A 20,201-nucleotide genomic window follows, 5' to 3' on the forward strand; every position below is an offset into this window, starting at 1 on the left:
CGAGGCGAGGCGATGTCAGAATAGTCAGTTTGGTGCTGTCCCTCCGGTAGGGAAATGATCAATTTGCGGAATTGCTCCGAGAGTTGACCCCAAAAAAATGGTGATAGTGGTTCTTGGAATTGTAAAATATTTCTCTTCTGATTAGCAATAATTTACCAAATCCAGAGGTAATGGAAACATTCTTAAAACAAAATTATAAATTGAAACTAACTTTTGAATGAAAACTTTTGAAATTTTATTGCAAATAATAGGGCCGAATTTTAAATTAATAATACAAATCTGGAGTTTTTTTTAAAGGACCAATAAACCAAATTTTCAGTTTTTGCTTTTTGGGTGTTTTTCAATACCCCTGACTCTATGCGGTTCTAAAAACACCCAAAAAGCAAAAACTGAAAATTTGGTTTATTGGACCTTTTCAAAAAAAAAACTCCAGATCTTACCTAACTAACTATTTTCAACTCGTTTCCAGGAACAACTCCAAGAAACTAGTACAAAAAAAACAAAATTAACAAGACTTATGACGCCTGGTGACAGGGTCTTCATATAACTTGAGTGTGGGCAAAATACCCCACCTAACAATTTGGTGCCAATCTGCGTTATCGATGCACACTTGCAAGCTGTCGTAGCTTTCTAAACGTTCGAACCATTCGTAATTTATCTAATGTTTAATTATGCAAAAAGCAAGCAAAACTATATTAATGGTCCAAAGCCGAAGTGTAAACAGAAAGTGCTTGTTCCAAATGTAAACAATATTTCTGGAGTTTTTTTTTAAAAGGTCCAATAAACCAAATTTCCAGTTTTTGCTTTTTGGGTGTTTTTAGAACCGCCTTGAGTCAGGGGTATTGAAAAACACCCAAAAAGCAAAAACTGAAAATTTGGTTTATTGGTCCTTTAAAAAAAAAACTCCAGATTTAATGTTGATTTCTAAAACACAATAATCCATTTCAAAAAGTACTTCTTAAGTGGTATTGCTATATAACAATGCTGTACTGTATACCTCCAGGCGCATTTGGCTGTAGCTCAGCCTGGATGATCTGTACTAAAACTGGTCACACTGGACAAGCCGTGGTATTTGAGACCAGTTTTGAACACGCCGATCAAGGCAAATGTATTATTCAAGGTAAGCCGAATCAATTAGATATCAAAAATACTTTTTGTAAATTGCTTGACATTTGGAAAACGATGAAGAGCAATTATCTACGAAATGTATTTTTAATCGGTGGTGCCTTTGATATGCCCAAAGAAGCTATTTTGCATAATTAGTTTTTCCATATAATTTTCCAAACAAAATTTGGCAGCTGTCCATACAAAAATTATATATGAAAATTCAAAAATCTGTATCTTTTGTAGGATTTTTTTTAACGATTTGATGTCTTCTGCAAATTTATCGGTATGGATAAGGACTACACTGAAACAAAATGATAAAGGGTTTTTTTTAATGATTTGTAAGGCCGTTGCAAATATTTTTTGAAGTTTATGTCCCTCGGCTCTGACCAAAGTCAAGGGGGGTGGGGGGGGGTGGGGGCAAAAAATATAAAAATTGAAATTACAAGCCTAGGTTTCAACATTTGGATGAAAAAAGTGTTATAAAATGAATTTTACAGGCGTACATTTGAAAAAAACTTTTCGTGGGACTGTACATTGGTATTTCATGAAAATTTAAAATGTTTTCAAAGGAGTTCAAACATGCTAAAATTGATTATAAACGCGGTAAAATGCATTTGAACTGGTTTTCAGTTGATTAAACTTTAAGTATCATTAAAATTTTGAAGTTTTTCGGAATTTTTTTTTTTGTCCCCAGATTATTCAAGCCAACTTTTAAGGGGGGGGGGGGGGGGGGGGGGGCGACATAAACTTTGAAAAATATTTGCAACGGCCTAATTTCACTTTTTGTCTTTTGATTTGCAAAAAAAATACTTTTTTTTATTTATTTGATACCTATGTTTCAGGGGACATCAAATGCCAGCTTTTCAGAAATTTTTAGAACGGGCAAAAAATCTTTGATCGATTTTTAATACTGATTTTTCAACAAATCGAAATACTGGTCGAAAAAAAATTCCACTTAATTTTTCGATGTCAAATCGAATTTGCAATCATTTAATACTTAAATTTGCAATCAAAAAGTACATTAGAGCAGTTCTCTAGGATTTCGGTCATTCGATTTTTTTTGTATTTTTTAATCCGACTGAAACTTTTTTGGTGCCTTCGGTATGCCCAAAGAAGCCATTTTGCATCATTAGTTTGTCCATATAATTTTCCATACAAATTTGGCAGCTGTCCATACAAAAATGATGTATGAAAATTCAAAAATCTGTATCTTTTGAAGGAATTTTTTGATCGATTTGGTGTCTTCGGCAAAGTTGTAGGTATGGATACGGACTACACTAGAAAAAAATAATACACGGTAAAAAAAATTTGGTGATTTTTTTATTTAACTTTTTGTCACTAAAACTTGATTTACAAAAAAACACTATTTTTAATTTTTTTTATTTTTTGATATGTTTTAGAGGACATAAAATGCCAACTTTTCAGAAATTTCCAGGTTGTGCAAAAAATCATTGACCGAGTTATGAATTTTTTAATCAATACTGATTTTTTCAAAAAATCGAAATTTTGGTAGTAAAAATTTTTCAACTTCATTTTTCGATGTAAAATTAAATTTGCAATCAAAAAGTACTTTAGTGAAATTTTGATAAAGTGCACCGTTTTCAAGTTATAGCCATATTTAAGTGACTTTTTTGAAAATAGTCGCAGTTTTTCATTTTTTAAAATTAGTGCACATGTTTGCCCAGTTTTGAAAAAAATATTTTTGAAAAGCTGAGAAAATTCTCTATATTTTGCTTATTCGGACTTTGTTGATACGACCTTTAGTTGCTGAGATATTGCAATGCAAAGGTTTAAAAACAGGAAAATTGATGATTTCTAAGTCTCACCCAAACAACCCACCATTTTCTATCGTCAATATCTTAGCAACTAATGGTCCGATTTTCAATGTTAATATATGAAACATTTGTGAAATTTTCCGATCTTTTCGAAAAAAATATTTTCAAAATTTTCAAATCAAGACTAACATTTCAAAAAGGCCAAACATTCAATATTACGCCCTTTTAAAATGTTAGTCTTGATTTGAAAATTTTGAAAATATTTTTTTCGAAAAGATCGGAAAATTTCACAATTGTTTCATATATTAACATTGAAAATCGGACCATTAGTTGCTGAGATATTGACGATAGAAAATGGTGGGTTGTTTGGGTGAAACTTAGAAAACATCAATTTTCCTGTTTTTAAACCTTTGCATTGCAATATCTCAGCAACTAAAGGTCGTATCAACAAAGTCCGAATAAGCAAAATATAGAGAATTTTCTCAGCTTTTCAAAAATATTTTTTTCAAAACTGGGCAAACATGTGCACTAATTTTAAAAAATAAAAAACTGCGACTATTTTCAAAAAAGTCACTTAAATATGGCTATAACTTGAAAACGGTGCACTTTATCAAAATTTCACTAAAGTACTTTTTGATTGCAAATTTGATTTTACATCGAAAAATGAAGTTGAAAAATTTTACGACCAAAATTTCGATTTTTTGAAAAAATCAGTATTGATTAAAAAATTCATAACTCGGTCAATGATTTTTTGCACAACCTGGAAATTTCTGAAAAGTTGGCATTTTATGTCCTCTAAAACATATCAAAAAATAAAAAAAATTAAAAATAGTGTTTTTTTGTAAATCAAGTTTTAGTGATAAAAAGTTAAATAAAAAAATCACCAAATTTTTTTTACCGTGTATTATTTTTTTCCAGTGTAGTCCGTATCCATACCTACAACTTTGCCGAAGACACCAAATCGATCAAAAAATTCCTTCAAAAGATACAGATTTTTGAATTTTCATACATCATTTTTGTATGGACAGCTGCCAAATTTGTATGGAAAATTATATGGACAAACTAATGATGCAAAATGGCTTCTTTGGGCATACCGAAGGCACCAAAAAAGTTTCAGTCGGATTAAAAAATACAAAAATTAAAATTGAAGAAAAAAGACCGATTTCGTAGAGAATTGCTCATTAGTGAAATTTTCATATAGTGCATAGTTTTTAAGTTATAGCCACCTTTTCTGAAAATAGTCGCAGTTATTTTTTTAAATTGGTGCCCAATTTACCCACTTTTGGGAAAAAAATAAATTCAATAATACGCCCTTTTAAAATATTAGCCTTGATTTAAATTATTTTAAATCATTATTTTTGAAAAGATCGGAAAATTTCACGAATGTTTCATATTTTAACATTGAAAATCGGACCATTAGTTGCTAAGATATCGACATTAGAAAATGGTGGGTTGTTTGGGTGAGACTTGGAAAACATCAATTTTCCAATTTTTTTAATCTTTGCATGGTAAGACTTCAGCAACTAAGGATCTTGTCAACAAAGTTCAAAAAGGTAAAATGTTGGGAATTTTCTCAGCCTTTCAAAAAATTTGTCTAGCAAAAGTGGGTAAATATAGGCACTTATTTAAATTAATTATTAATTGCATTTTTTTTTTCAAAAAAGTTACCTGAAAATGGCTATATCTTGAAAACGGTGCACTTTATGAAAATTTCACTAATGTACTTTTTGATTGCAAATTTAAGTACTTTTTGATTGCAAAGTCGACTTGACATCGAAAAATGAAGTTGAAAATTTGTTTAACTAATATTTCGTTTTTTTTTTTAAATCAGTATTGATTCAAAATTCATAACTCGATCAAAGATTTTTTGCCCGTTCAAGAAAATTCGAAAAGCTTAAGACACCAAATCAATCAAAAAATTCCTTCAAAAGATACAGACTTTTTCGTATATCAATTTTGTATGGACAGCGGTCAAATATGTATGGAAATTGATGGAAATGGCTTCTTTGGGCAAACCGAAGGCAGTTTCAGACGGATTAAAAAGTACAAAAAATAAATCGAATGACCGAAATCTCAGAGAATTGCTCTGAATTATTTTTGTTGTTCTATGTCTGTTCTACCCATTCACGACGTTCTAGCAGGATTATGGAATACAGATTATAGCTAGAATATTTCATGACTGGGTATCCGAAATTAATCAAAAATATTAAATTTTGTGCAGTAATAAAACTAAAACAGCTGTCCCAATTCGCCCCATGTGTTCGGTTTCGTCCCAGATAACGGTGCAACGGATGGGAATTTTGTAAGAGAATGTTCTGCAAATATTAAATTATGGTAATTTTCCAGTAAAATATCGTTAAAAATTTAAAAAGAGCATACAAATTTTTCTATGGGTTCCTTGACCAAATTTTTTGTGATTTTGGAAACACTGAAAAAGCCATTTAGCTTTGTTTAGTTTTTAAGTTTGTCAAAGAGTTGAAGAATTGTTCCCGATACTTGATCAGCTGCAGCTGCTGCAGCACCCTCGATTTGAGAAATGAGTTGGAACTTATTGGACTTGCTGCCGGCCGGGAATTTCCCGTAGCTCTTCCACCTCTCAGATTAATTGCCAACCGATTTTTCTTCACTCCATCAACCTGGAAACGTGGATGTTCAACTCACCGACTCGAGTACAGCACCCGCCCGTCCTGGTACAACCGCACAAACTTGTTCGGGGTCGTGATGGTGTGCAGGTAGCTCTGCTTGCCGTTGTAAAAGTACGTGTCCGGTTTCCAGATCCGTCCCAGCATGGAGATGCTGAGGGCCAGCGTGTCGTGGGCACCCTTAAACTCGAGCCGCCGGTCCACCCACGACTGCCGGAAGTAGCAGTCCATTGAGTAGGTCTGCAAAAAAGGAGAAGAAGAAGAAACACCAATTTGTTATTCTGTAAACATTGGACACTGCTTAAATGATCTCGGGAGAAATCTGGTGTCGGACTTGAAATTGATAAATTCTTCGACAGTTTGCTAACCCCACAAGCCTATGACAATCTTGTTCTTGTTACACTTGCCAAGGAGGCAGGATTGATCTCGTGTGTCAACAAGACACGGGCACGGCAGAATGATGGCACAGAACGTGTATTTTTCTTCACGTTCCGTTGTTCTACACCGACCTTCGTTGAAAAGCCCACAACTGATTGATTTTCTCACTTTGAAAAAGTTTTCCTTCATCCACGGCATTGTTTTCTTTTCTGCTGCGATGTTGAGGGACGGTCTGAATTTTTTTTAGTTTTTAGTTTTTAGTTTTTAGTTTTTAGTTTTTAGTTTTTAGTTTTTAGTTTTTAGTTTTTAGTTTTTAGTTTTTAGTTTTTAGTTTTTAGTTTTTAGTTTTTAGTTTTTAGTTTTTAGTTTTTAGTTTTTAGTTTTTAGTTTTTAGTTTTTAGTTTTTAGTTTTTAGTTTTTAGTTTTTAGTTTTTAGTTTTTAGTTTTTAGTTTTTAGTTTTTAGTTTTTAGTTTTTAGTTTTTAGTTTTTAGTTTTTAGTTTTTAGTTTTTAGTTTTTAGTTTTTAGTTTTTAGTTTTTAGTTTTTAGTTTTTAGTTTTTAGTTTTTAGTTTTTAGTTTTTAGTTTTTAGTTTTTAGTTTTTAGTTTTTAGTTTTTAGTTTTTAGTTTTTAGTTTTTAGTTTTTAGTTTTTAGTTTTTAGTTTTTAGTTTTTAGTTTTTAGTTTTTAGTTTTCAGTTTTTAGTTTTTAGTTTTTAGTTTTTAGTTTTTAGTTTTTAGTTTTTAGTTTTTAGTTTTTAGTTTTTAGTTTTTAGTTTTTAGTTTTTAGTTTTTAGTTTTTAGTTTTTAGTTTTTAGTTTTTAGTTTTCAGTTTTTAGTTTTTAGTTTTTAGTTTTTAGTTTTTAGTTTTTAGTTTTTAGTTTTTAGTTTTTAGTTTTTAGTTTTTAGTTTTTAGTTTTTAGTTTTTAGTTTTTAGTTTTTAGTTTTTAGTTTTTAGTTTTTAGTTTTCAGTTTTTAGTTTTTAGTTTTTAGTTTTTAGTTTTCTCAATGTGCTATTAAGACATCTCGAAGACAACTCCTCGATACGTCAGTGACCTAAAACTTCCTTTTTCATCTCCCATATCGACGATGCCCTCCACGGTGAGTGTCGTCACCTCAACAAGCTGTTATCAAGCACCCATGTGTCTGTGTGCATTGTATGTGGTTTAAACTCACATGAGCGAGACTCTTCTTCGACACCTTTTCCCACAATTTTCCAACTACATCACCACACACAGCTCGCGGTGAAGCAAAAAACTCGTTTCCACCAGCACCGTTTTGTTCAAATAACTCCTGATTGTTTCCTGTGTTTCAAGTCGCGTTCGCGCGTATTTCGTGGGCGCTGACGAGGAAAACCTCTACCGCAATTGTTTTTTTGCGAGATTCTTTTTTTTCAGTTTCTTTTGGTGGGGAGTTTCGAAAAAAGACACACTACCTGCTACACAGTGCTGGTTTACTGAATCACGGAAGGGTCGACGTCTTTCCGCTCTTAGAGAGAGTGAAACTCTGGGAAGGCGGACATTTTTCGCATTTTCACCACATTTTTCCAACTACATGCGTCTTTTGTTGTCAAAGACTGTGACGGGTTCTGGGGCGGAGAAGGCAAAAAACGATGCTGTTGAACCGAGCCCGGTGAGCACACCTTACTTGAAAAGCAACAGCAGCAGCAAAAAAAAGTCAGCGAAATTGCCTGAAGAAACATCAGCCCAGGATAAAGATGTCTGATGGGCGAACGTGTTGCTCCTGACTGTTATAAGACGGTGGAGGGGGAAACATATTTGAAAACGCTTAGCAGCTCATCACCAACGGTTCATTTCACTTTTAAATTTACCAACTTCACAATGTATGGTATGCATGGGCGGAAAATGGTTAGCTACTGCCAGAGTGGAAAGATGAAGAAGCTACCATTTGCATAAATTTGTTTTGGATGAGGTTGAAAAGCGAGGAAAAAAGTGCTGAATAATCTCTTTTTGCTTTGAATTTCATTTTTACTGGATGAAACAGGTTGTAAAAGATTATTATGATCAATGTTCTGACTTTAGAACAAGTTTTAGTAAAATAATAGTTCGAAAAATTATAAAATTATATTATACAAAATAAAAAAAATAATAATATTAAAATTAAAAGCCATATTCTCAACATATGAATAAAAAAGTTTTATAAAATGCCTACACTAGTTCCGTTGGTTTGCGATTTTTCGAAAAAATGTCAAACTTTGAAGGTCTGTACCGAGGGTGCTCCAAATTTCAATGTTAGATATACCTCCAAAAGATGCGCAAGGATCTGGCCTACACGCCAATGATGTTAAAAATAAACACTTCAGTGGCCGAAATGAGCATGAGCATGAGCATGAGAGCATGAGCATGAGAGACCACCCATGGTTGTCCTTCTCCGTTGCTGAACAGGACCGTAATATCCTATCAGCACAACCGATCACACGCTTCAACAATCTAGTAATGTTTCCCTTATCAACAGCATGTATGAATGCGCAGAAAAGATAAAACATCAAGATCATCAAAACTAGAGCTGGTGCGAATAGGCAACAGTCGTTGGCCACCAACGGCGCCCGCCATGTCAGTTTGTAGATCTCGAGGGGACGGGACGGGAATGTTAGTTAGCACAGGTTGCTACCAAGGGTGGGTTCTATACGATATCCACACCCCCACGTGTGCCGGAAAAACTACTTCTACATGGGATTATGTTAGTAGGAAAGGGTTATGGTCAGGATTCATCATAGAAGATGATGATGTGACCCAAGAATCAATACGTTTTGTTTATAGGGTGATGTATTATTCTCAAGGCAAGCAATCGGATGCTGCTGTTGAGACAATTCCCGTTTATCTGCTAACAATTTATACGAAAATGGTTTAATCTTAGACAGCCGGCTGTGGAAAGATAAAACCACAAATATACATAAACTCTGCGTATTGTATTCAGTTCGAGTGAATCATAGACGAGATTTCAAATTCTAAACAATTATTAGATTAGTGACCTGTAAATAACAAATGATTTACGGAGCTATAAAAAGGACTTGATAATCGCGTGGAAGCAATACTCGTTATCGTGCTTTCTGAGCTATAATGCTACTAAGACTAAGATAATGTTTTTGACGCGTTTTAAGGAAACGACTAATTGAATTCATGAAAAATGTTTTCCTCGTACGCTTGACATACAAATAACAATTGTAGAAAAATCACGGCTTTGGTATGTATAAAACACGACGACGCCCAAGAAAAACAAAACCGGCCTGACGTAAACGCGTTGCTTATCAGATTCTATCGGACTAAATTTACTTTAAATCGATCGCAAGGCCACCGTAAAACGCTGTAACCAATTTGTTTATCAGTATTTACATACTCTTTCATTCATTCACTCACTCTGCCAATCATACAAAAAGCTAGCTCATTTAAATTTACTAATCTAAACACTATTTAGAGTCAAAAAAAAAAAAATGAGGATTTATGCCTAACGTTGCGTTTGAAACATATTAAGCTAAACCAACCAAAATACAGATAGTACTTAAAATTTCCCATCAGTTTTTAAAACAGTTTTTATATAAAATATCCGATCTTTTTTTTAAAGAAAAAAACATTTCATAAAAGAACAACTCTAGTCAATATCACGCTAGGAAAACTTGAAAACAAAAACAAACAAGATAAAAATTATAACCTGCAAAATTTAAAATTAATCACACTGCGTAGGCCAAAAAGTTATCTAGATAAGTTACGCTACAGCTGTTTCGCTCCCACTCTCACTCACACTCACAAACACAAAAACTCATTGTACAAAAAAAAAATCTGATTGGAACTTTCTCACCGCGGCCAGTCGTTGATCGTTGGATTTGCTGCTCTGAAATCCTCCTGGCATCAGCATAAAAACAGCACGGCTTCCGGTTCAGAGCAGTCAAAATTTTTCGACTCTTTCCGTTTTGCCTCATCACAAAAAAAAAGAAAAAAAAACAAGCAAAAAATCAAGACTCCATATTCTCTATCTTGTCAAAACCACTTTTTATCAGTTTTTTTTTATTTTCACAAATTCAATAAGCATTTAGATGTATCAATTGGCAGAGTTCGTCGTTCACCAATGTGCTAGTAATGATCACACCTCACACCTCGGCCTCGGCCCTATTACAATGTTTTGCTTGAAATCACGATCACTCGTTTGACAATTAAGCCCTCAAGAAACGTAGCACTCGCGTACCGCTGTGATCGATCTATGGCTCTGCGTACCGCTATCAACAAACTGACTTGCTTTTCCTGTCATGGCAACCAAAACATTCATCACAAGCCAACATTATTTTTGCAATTTTCTACGCATATCACTAAATTTCTATTTCAATTTTACTTTTCCTTGCTAGCAAAACTTCTTCTTCAACAGATCCTGCAATTTTTTCACAATCCGTAGCAAAATTCACCACCAATTCAATTAAAAATTCGGAGCACACTTCACAACAAACTTGCTGCCACCACAGCCATAGCTTAATTCCAATAAACACTTCAGTGGCCGAAATGCCTCAAAAAGTGACATTTCTAGCAAAACAATGCAAAAGGACCGAAGCCGAAGTGTAAACAAAGAGTAAATCCTGCTCATTCCGAATGTAAACATCAACTGACATGAGCAGGATAGACTCTTTGTTTACACTTCGGCTTCGGTCCTTTTGCATTGTTTTGCTAGATTTTTGAAAACATCTTTTCTTACGGGTTAAATCCAATTTAAAATTCAAATGCAAAGCGTCAGCTCCTGTTACGTCCAATCAACACAGAAAAAAAAGTTGAATTTTGGAATGTTGAAAATTTGGTAGGTTGAATATTACCTCGTTTTTTGAGTAATATTACCTTAAAAATGTGTTAAAATGTGAACCGGATGAATATTTATCAGAAACTGATGAAAATTAATCATTTATTGATGTAATATAACACTTCTTTTTACACAAAATCTGTCACCATATCTGATGAATATCACTATATTTTTTTTTTTGTACGTCTAAGAAAAATTAAATGAAAAATTTCTGTATCAAAACTAAACTGATTCAGATAAACCGGTTCAATAGTTGTACCGGTTGAACATTTCTGGCATAAAATGTATCATGAGACCTATCACAATGTTTCAAATTGTCTAAAATGCCATTCTGTATCAAAACTGAACCGATTTATCCAACCAGTTCAATTGTTGTACAGTACAGACTTGGTTAATCGAATCACGAAGAAACAAAAAAAAGGTTTTTTTTTTAAATTTCTCACTTTTTACATGAAATTCTAGTTTGCCGACCCCATTTTAGTTAAATTAGAGCTAAAGATTGTTACATTCGATTCGATTATCCGGAGATTGGATTATCCGAAGTGATTTTTTCCGAGAACTTTAAATACACAAGTCTGGGCTGTAGTTGTAATGTATCCGAATTGCCAGAAGAAATTTTGTAAAACAGAAACGATTTCTAGCGCAGCATTATTTTCTCGTCATTTCTAACCTCTTTAAATTGCATAGAACTTATCAGAAAATAAAGTCACATTACACAAATAATGAATGATTTTTTTAATTGGACTTTTTATTTTTGGAAATGTTTCAGATAAAAAATAAATGGCACAAGTTGGTTAAACATTATTAAGCAGTGTTATAAATTTTTCGAAAAAATCCTGATTTTTTAAAAACGTTGAAAAAGTTTTAAAAAATAATTTTTAATATTATTTATAGATATAAAATCAAATTTGTTATCGAAAAGTACGTTACATAAATTTTTGTTTCAAGTTGAAGCCACCTAAAATTGAGTTTTGTAGAAGTTTATTACCAAGTTTTACTATCTTTTAAAATATGTTTTTTTTTCAAAAAGATCAGAAAAAATCAGTACATCAAAATAATGTAAAATTTCAAAGAGAAACCCATTAAATATGCTTTCGGTTTGAGTAATTCTCCACCAACTTACACAGCAGTTGCCCCGATCTCTCTGAAATTGGCATGAAACTAAGGTGTAACCCCCTCCAAAAAGGACAAAAAATAACGTGTTTTTCAAAAAATTGCAGCCTGAAATGGTGATGGTTTTTAAATTTCGATTAAATGGGGCTTTTTTGTAAAATTGGACGCCCAATTTGAATTCAGAAAAAACGTTTTTTTTTCATCAAAAAAAAAAAAAATACAAAAATAGTATAAAAAAATCAGCCTTTTTTGTTACCTGACTGTTTTTTTATAAGGTTATGTCATTTTATGAGATATTTATTGTTCTTTATAAGGATATGTAATTTTATGGGATATTTCTGTTAGCCCAGAAGCAGGGATGGAACAATCGCAAAAAAATCAATTTCGCTTGCGAATTTTCTTCATCCGCGAAAGAGAGAGGAGGCAAATCACGCAAAAGAAAATCGCTCCCGAAATTCTCCAAGAAAATCAATCTGCTGATGATTTTTTTTGTGAATTTCCTTGTCAGCACCACACAAAAATATTTATTTCACTTTGTTTACCAGGGATGCCCAACCTTTTGGCCCTGCGGGCCAGATCTGATTTTCTGAAGCAGTGGCGGGCCAGAACTAATGTTTGATAATAGTTGAAAATGTAAGAAAAAATCATAACATTATTTTCATCAGATCCTTTTGAAATTAACAAAAAAACAAGTGTTGCAAACAAGATTCATTTATTTGGATAATAAGATATTTTTAAATGTGTTTTTTGATTTATTTGATTATCACAAAAATATATATTAAAAAAATCAATCAGGCATCATTAAAATTTATTTAAACGAAATTCGAATTCAAATCTTCTTTACAAAAATAACAATTCTTACGTTATTGTGCACTTTTATGCAAATATCTTAAAAAAAATTTATGAAATGATTTTAAACACACACAATATTTAAAAAGTTATTGTTCGAATTTGTTCAAACTATTGAAGATTATTTTAAAAATATTTTTTTGGCTAAATTTCTTGACTCATTTTGAGAAATTTTTCAATAATTCAAAAATATTTGCGGCGAACTTTGTTACCTGTACAATTAATTTGTTTTTTAAAGCTTTTTCCTAACAAAATTTATAACTAAAATAATTTTCTAGTTTTCTGAAAACTACATTATTTTTTGCTTACGCATTTATTTTAAAAATCAATTTGAATAAAATGCCTCAGAACAGTAAAACTAAAATTTTAAGTTAACACATTTAAAAAAGTATGCAATCATTAGTAGAATTGTTCTGTACAACAATCCAAGTTTTTTAATTGTATATTTCACAATTTTACGAAATTATTCATTATATTTTTTTCTCCCAGTTTTTAGTTTAATTGTAAAAATATCAATATAGAAATGATACAAATTAAATTGAAACATAAAGAATGTTTAAATTTTAAACAAAAACATTGCAAAAGCAAAAAATGCTTAATGCTTTCATTTAATTTTAAGTTAAAATATGTAAAAATTGATCTGAAGCTTATTTTTTTTAAAATAAAGATTCCAAATTTATTTATCGAATATTTCACTGACAGCCTTAAAGGCCAGTCATAGAACTATTTTGAAATGGCATCGCGGGCCGGATAAAATGGCTTCACGGGCCGGACGTTGGGCAGGCCTGGTTTACACAAATTACCCATCTACAAAATGTGACAGGTCATTTTTCGACGTGTGACGTTACGCTTGCAGGTTTAGTAGTGAAAAAGATGTTCCGCCGAATAATCAAGATGATATTTTTTTAGATTCTTTATACCGATTTTTCGTGCGCGAGAGAGGAGAGCCATGCTCCCTTCGGATTTTTTCTCTTGATGAACAACCAAAGATTTTCTTTTGAGGATGATTATTCCATCGCTTCCCAGAAGGGTCATTTTGTCATATACCTAGAAAAAAATCATTATAAAATTTCGCGTTTTTTTTGTTAATTTTTTTTACTTAAATCGAAGAAGGTTCCGATTTCGTGTGAGTTGGCGGAGAATTTTTATTGTTAAAAAATTGTGATTTTTGAATGAAACATTTTCAAAAATTAAAAAAAACTCAACATTTGATATGGTCGAAAACAACAGTTTTGGGGACTTTTCAAATGTTGATGTAAAATGGATTCTTTTTACATGAGGAATAATTGGACAAAGTTTCTTTAAAATCAAAAAATACAAAAATTAAAACGTAAAGAATGACTTTTGTACAAAATAAGGTAAAATGTTCAAATCAATGAGGAGGGCAAATATTATCAGAATTGTTTGAAAAGTGCAACAAAACGTAAAGAGCTTCTTTCAACCGACTTTTTAAACTTATCTTTTGCATCTTCCTCTTGCCGTATAACCTTTATTATTATATTTTATTACGTGATACCCAACCTGCTAAAGTAATTTCATTTCATAATCCACTCGATGAAATCTGTTGACTGCGATTGTTGAGCAAACTTTTTCGGAAGGTGCTCAACCCGGCAGCAGAACCCCTTCTCAGGAGAAAGTATGCCAAACTTGTCTGTATGAGGTCCTGGTGTATCAGGACGTGGCTCTCGATACATCCCGACCTGCGATGATGATGTGCGGCAGAGTGGGTTGTGCGAACCGATCAACAAAATATAATAATAAAGTTTTTCCGCTCCAACTCCCTTCTCCTCTCTCACTCGAGTTGGAGTGAGAAAACCACAATCGTTTTCCGGCGAAACTCGGTTCAGCTTTTGCGGTTCAGGACCTTCAATCCCCGCACTTGGTGATGGAATCTGGAGATTCTTTTAATGTGGTTTTCGGTTAGGGTGGGGAGAGGGATGCGATTCCGATTTCGTCAAATAGAGAGTGAGTGTTGTTATCAAACGATAAGTACGGAGAACCACTTGGCCTTTGGTGGAAGTGAATGACGACCTTGCGGTCCTTGCGCGAGGAAACTTTCTGTGGGTGGCCGTTGTTGTGCATGACTTAGGCCAGACAATGAGGGATGGATCGGATGGTTGCCAAGTAGCTTATTGGGTATTTTTCGGACGAAACCTCTTGATGTTGTGATGGCAGCGGCTTCAGCACCGACAAATTGGTTATAAACTTGGGTGAAACTTTTCGGGTTCAGTTACTTGCTGGGAGTGCGAATGATTGAAAGCTGTATGGGTAGAGAGAAACTTACCATGTCCACCTCTGATATTGGGCCCATACTTCGGACCATAATGTCGACCTCGATCACGGCAGGTGGGCCTGGAAAAAATTGAGGAATAAAAATATCAAAAGAACTATTGAAACTTGTAAACTTGATCTGAACATATTTCAAATGCTAGAAAAATCAGGCAAAATAAATAATTATTCCATTTTCTGAAGTCTGCAACTGTCTCCCGGAAAACATTTTATCTTCACTTTCTCCAATGAAAAATCAATACGCTAAAAGAAAGTGCGAACCGTGAATTTGCCAAATTACTTCAGCGACAACCTTGGCTAGATGTCTGGCGTCAACGTCTGTTTTTGAGCTTCGCTCTATCGAAGGCCAATTGTTTGAAGGTCTCGGCCAATAGCAATCTGGTGATTGAAAACCGTGAATAGGGGGGAAATGATACGGATCATTTGGGATGGTGGGCCTAATCGATTCAGATTTTCCTCTGCTATCAAAATCAAGGGTAAGAAATGCTCAAGAAAACGATGGATTGCTAGCACAAAGAAAAAGCTCTTACCACCAAAGTCCGGCCGTATGCTATTATCATATCCGCGCAGTAAATTATCCAACAGTTCGGAGATGTTGCCGTGATTGTTCCGCTGGGTCAACCGGATGACGGCTTCTACCCCACTGCTGCCGGAACCCGTCGGAGGGGCCCAGAAGAAAAAGGACGTCCCGATCCCGAACACGGCACTGCTGAACGAGCTGAAGATGATCCGGTTGATGGCAATGAATAAATTTGCCTTCATTATGCCGGTCGTCAGCGCTGTCGTGGCCGCCGTTCGGGGTCGCCAACGGTTGGTGGACCCGGCCATGACCAGGTCCTGTGGACACTGCTGCTACTTCTGGCAGGGAATCCTTGCTTTCCGTTTTTTTGTTGATTACTTTTGCCGGTGCTTCACGTTCGGCTGCAGGTCCTCGGATGTCCGCTGAAAGGAGTGAGTCCGGACGAGTGGAAATGCAGATGATGGTCGCGATTATGCATCCGATAATGGGCTGTTGAGTGGGGATAAAGAAAGTAAAGAGATTAGTGTAATTTGTTGACTGAATCTTCCTAGCTGAAGAACTAAATGTCGTACAAATTGCTGAGTTTCCAAATTACATATTTAATTCATATCCAGAAGTAACTCCCCAACCAGAACCCCATTCATAACTAGCTTCTGCTTATCTCGTAAAGGGCAACCACGGCAAAAAAAACCCTAACGTTTAATCCCCACTGTGACTAAATTCGGAGGTGTGACTGCTTGCAGTTTTCCCTTTTGTCCTCACCGCCATATCTCTCGCCGGTGTGTGGTATTATCCTTGTTATCCTTGTTTGTACGCCACTGGCCATCGCAACCACCCACCAAGGATTTCAGGTCGGAAAAACACTTTGCTTTCCGGTTGTCTGAGCTTTGTGAGTGTTGGCTGGTAATCAACAAAAAAAAGAGAAGGTCTCCTGGATTGAGCAAATCGTCCTCGAAGCAGACAGGACTTGTGTTTTTTTTTGCGATGGCTGGTGGAGTTCGGCGTTCAAATACACGTGTTTCAGCGGCCTTTTGATCTGCTTTCGGTTGTTAACATGAGTTTCGTCTGAGTTTGGTCTGGGCAAAGATGGTTGTACTTTGGATTAATTGCATGGAAGAAGTAAGGGGCTATCCATGAGACAAGTGTGAACTTTTTTTTGGGTATTCTAGTTCTTTTTCTAAATATTTATTGATGGCATTAATGATGGCTGCCAAATTTCGATATTTAAATTGCCATTTTTTCTCGAGACCATGCGCATTTTCCCAGAAATTTTGCAAAGTTGTTTCTTAGGCTAATTTTAATTTACAACATTTTGAAAGCTAACAAAGAAATGAGAAAAAAATGAAACTACTTATTTGTAAGTGAAATAATCTGTAAGCATTTTTTAAACGGTACTTCATCAAATCTTCGAACTTTCACGTCTTATATTTAATCCAATCGTTTTGATTTATTGAGAGAACAATTTAGATATTTTGTTGAATCTAAAATGATTGAAACTATGGTTGCAGCATATAAAATATATTATTTAAAATAAATTATTTTAAATTATAGAGAAGTTTCATTTTTTCAGTGTTGGTGTCCACATTTGTAAGAAAAATCTGGAATGAATAAGGGTGGTAAATTTGTTTTCAATTCACTTAAGTTTATTTTCTGAGTTCACTAGGGACACATCCTAGTATTTAACTTAATCAACAGTATATTGTTTAGAATTCATTTTCAAATTTTATTTTTTCATTTCAAATTAAATGAAACTTGTTCAAGAATTCCAGTTTTATTCAAATTCATGGACCACATCTTGCAAAAAAAAAACGACTTCTGGAACAATTTGCTCCTAAATTCTAACAAATTTTACAAACATTCGACAACAACATAGCAACTTTGCAAATTCTTACTCAATTTTCTTTGCCGAAGATCAATCAGAAAGTTGCTTCTCAAGATTCAGATTTTTGATAATTACTTAATTTTTTTTACTACTTTTTTAATTTGAATGAGATATGGACGAATGGATGATGATAATTTACTTATTTTATCATTCCTACCGTATTGACGAAAATTTATTTTTTTTTGCCAAAAATAAAGTTTTTGCGGTGCTGTACATTTAAAAAAAAATCAAAATATTTTAATTTCAGCCCAAACATGCTAAATATGATTATCAATGCATAAAAATGCGTTTTAGATTGTTTTCAGTTGATTTGACTTTTATTTTCGAGCAGTTCCAGGCCAAAACAGGATTTTTTTAGGTACTTTTTTCTCGACCCTTTCTGCTTTCGATGAAACTTTGTAGACATGTTATCCTACGCTTATGTAAGCCATTTTTGTGTATATGGAGCCAGTTTCACTCGATAATGACATTTGAGAAGAGCGTAAGTGTTTTAAATATTTTTGTATTTCGTAATTTAAATATTGCTGTATCTCGAAGCCGTTGGTCAAAGACAAACTTGTAGGAAAATTGACGAGCTTTCCGAAAAAAATACACTGAAACAAAAAAAACACTCTACTTTTATGAGACTTTTTTGATTTTTAAGTTTAAAAGTCAAATTTGAAGGTGAGCCCGCGATTTTTTTCGTTCGATTTTTTTGTGAAAATAGCCTAAGATGTTACAAAAAGACTCATGAAAAATGCTGGATGGAGCAACTCCCTAAAAAAATACAAAAATCATTTACTGAAACTGATTTTTTTAAAAGTGCTCTAAGCATCAAAATATGCAAAAACCGATAGTGGAAATCGATTCTCCAGGCAATTTTACATAAAAGTCTCCATATTGACCATTGTCCAAATCCTTGTGAAGTTACATAAACTTTCAAAAATATTTGCAACGGCCTAACCAAAGTCCCACAAAAAATGCACTTTAGAAGAATGTTTGATCAACTTTTTGCAAATGTTTGAGCCTATTTTTCAAATTGAGTTTAAGTCAAATCTAGACAACATTCTAGAAAAAATATATTATTTTTTACAAAAACGTCGATACCGTAATCCGATTATGATAGGCTTGAAACTTTTCCGCAAAATGAAGAGTACAAATCAAATACACCAAATACAATGGAATCATACTGCCCGTGGTAGAGAAGTGTTCAAAGTACTTCAAAAAGAAGTTTTCATTCAATTTTGCAAAGTTTAAAAAGTTATAGTTAAGAAATTGTTGATGAATAGCATTATTTTAATATTCTCGAAGAGTTATTATTTTCTCAATGAAAATGTGTTTGAATCGAAAAACGGAATGCATTTTTGGATTTTTTGGACAATTTTCCACTAGGAGAAAATTAATTTAGATTGTAGAAAATAAATTCAATGTGTTTTTTGAAATTAATTTAAAAAAAAATCTCCTGATTTATAGGTTTTTTTCAGTAGAACATATTTCAGAAAGAAGATGAAAACTTTTTAATTCGTGCTTAGAATATAGTTTGAAATGAAATATTAATCAATAGTTTTATAAACCAAACCAGTTAAAAAAAAATGGCAAAATTCTGACCAATAAAATTGATATTTTGTTTAAAATCACATAAAACTTAGTTAACCAAATAGAAACACTGATATTTTTTCTCAAACTATATAAGCAACCTAAGTGATGGTACATTAGACGTTACAACAAAGTTTGTAAACATTAAATCTGATTTTAATAAGAAAAAACTAAGACTATCAAAGTCAACCTGACAACTATTTTTTAAACACTACATAGAATTGGTGTGGCCTACTCTACATGTTTTCAAAATTATAATCTTGAGACAAACCTTATCAGTTCAAAAATATTCCAAAAATAAATTGAAATCCTAACAATGCCACCCCAGTTTACGATATATTACATATAATGGTTTCAGTCTCCTCAGCGATCCATTTTCCCTATTTCGCTAATAAAGCTCAACAAAGGACAGTGCGTCTCCTTCATATTTCCACGTTGTTTTGCCTTCCCAAATCCACTCAATCCACCCGTTGATGGATTAACCCGGTGTCGTATCGTGGCGCGCACAAGTGGGAAAAAGTTTGTCATGTAAATTTAAAGTGCATGTTTAACTCGTAACGAGAACACACACAAACAAAACTTAGCGCAACAAACAAACACACAAAAAAGCGAGTAGCGCTATCTCGTCCAAGAGTCAACATTATTTATTTCGTTCCGTTCGGTTGAGTAAGAGTGTTTTGTCAACTCGAACTTCTCTCCTCTTGGTCGTCGTCGTCGTCGTCCTGGCGTTTGCGACCCCCGGAGGGACTGTTCGCGAGTCCAGGGTTGAGCTTTTTTGTGTGTGTGTGTGTGTGGGGAGAAAAAGTTGGCTGCCCTTGCGAGTTGGGTGAGCGGCAAAGCGCAGCAAAGTGAAACTTTCGTGTTGTCCCCGCGGGCCTCCTCGCTTTGCCGAGTGCCGAGGAGGGCTATAAAAGTTGAATTAAATATTTACACATCACATTTGTGCACTTTAATTACACTTGTTGGCACCGAGTTTCATTTAGCGAGGCTGTGTTTGTATGTTTCCGGGACTTTTCACTTTTCCTGGAAGACGGAAAATAGCTACGAACTTGTTTCTGCGATTATTATAATTTCAATGACACAGAAGGAATGTATCGATAACGAATAAATCTCCAACCAGGCGGACTTTGTTCAACTGATTCCGAGAGATTGCGGGGAAAACAGACCACAAATAGATGAAAGGGAAACATTCAATCCGGTCGCAACAGTCAACACGGTCAAATAGAGGAAGAAAAAAGAGTGTCGGAAAATGGCGCAACAAATGATTATTTTTTCCTC

The 20,201-nt window shown here is 33.9% G+C and overlaps 1 protein-coding gene across 1 annotated transcript in view; it reads right to left on the reverse strand.

Moving 5' to 3' along the window:
- Positions 1-20,201, reverse strand: part of LOC120412361 (gamma-aminobutyric acid receptor alpha-like) — an 85,701-nt gene that overhangs the window by 26,746 nt on the left and 38,754 nt on the right. Inside the window, exons 2-4 of the mRNA XM_039572785.2 lie at positions 15,477-15,955; positions 14,942-15,009; positions 5,544-5,764 (exon numbers count right to left, since the gene is read on the reverse strand). Coding sequence (XP_039428719.1) covers positions 5,544-5,764; positions 14,942-15,009; positions 15,477-15,774 — 587 coding nt within the window. The 5' untranslated portion in view covers positions 15,775-15,955. The remainder of the gene's footprint in view (positions 1-5,543; positions 5,765-14,941; positions 15,010-15,476; positions 15,956-20,201) is intronic.

The sequence above is a fragment of the Culex pipiens genome, chromosome 2, assembly GCF_016801865.2.
Source record: "Culex pipiens pallens isolate TS chromosome 2, TS_CPP_V2, whole genome shotgun sequence".
Taxonomy (NCBI): Eukaryota; Metazoa; Arthropoda; class Insecta; order Diptera; family Culicidae; genus Culex; species Culex pipiens.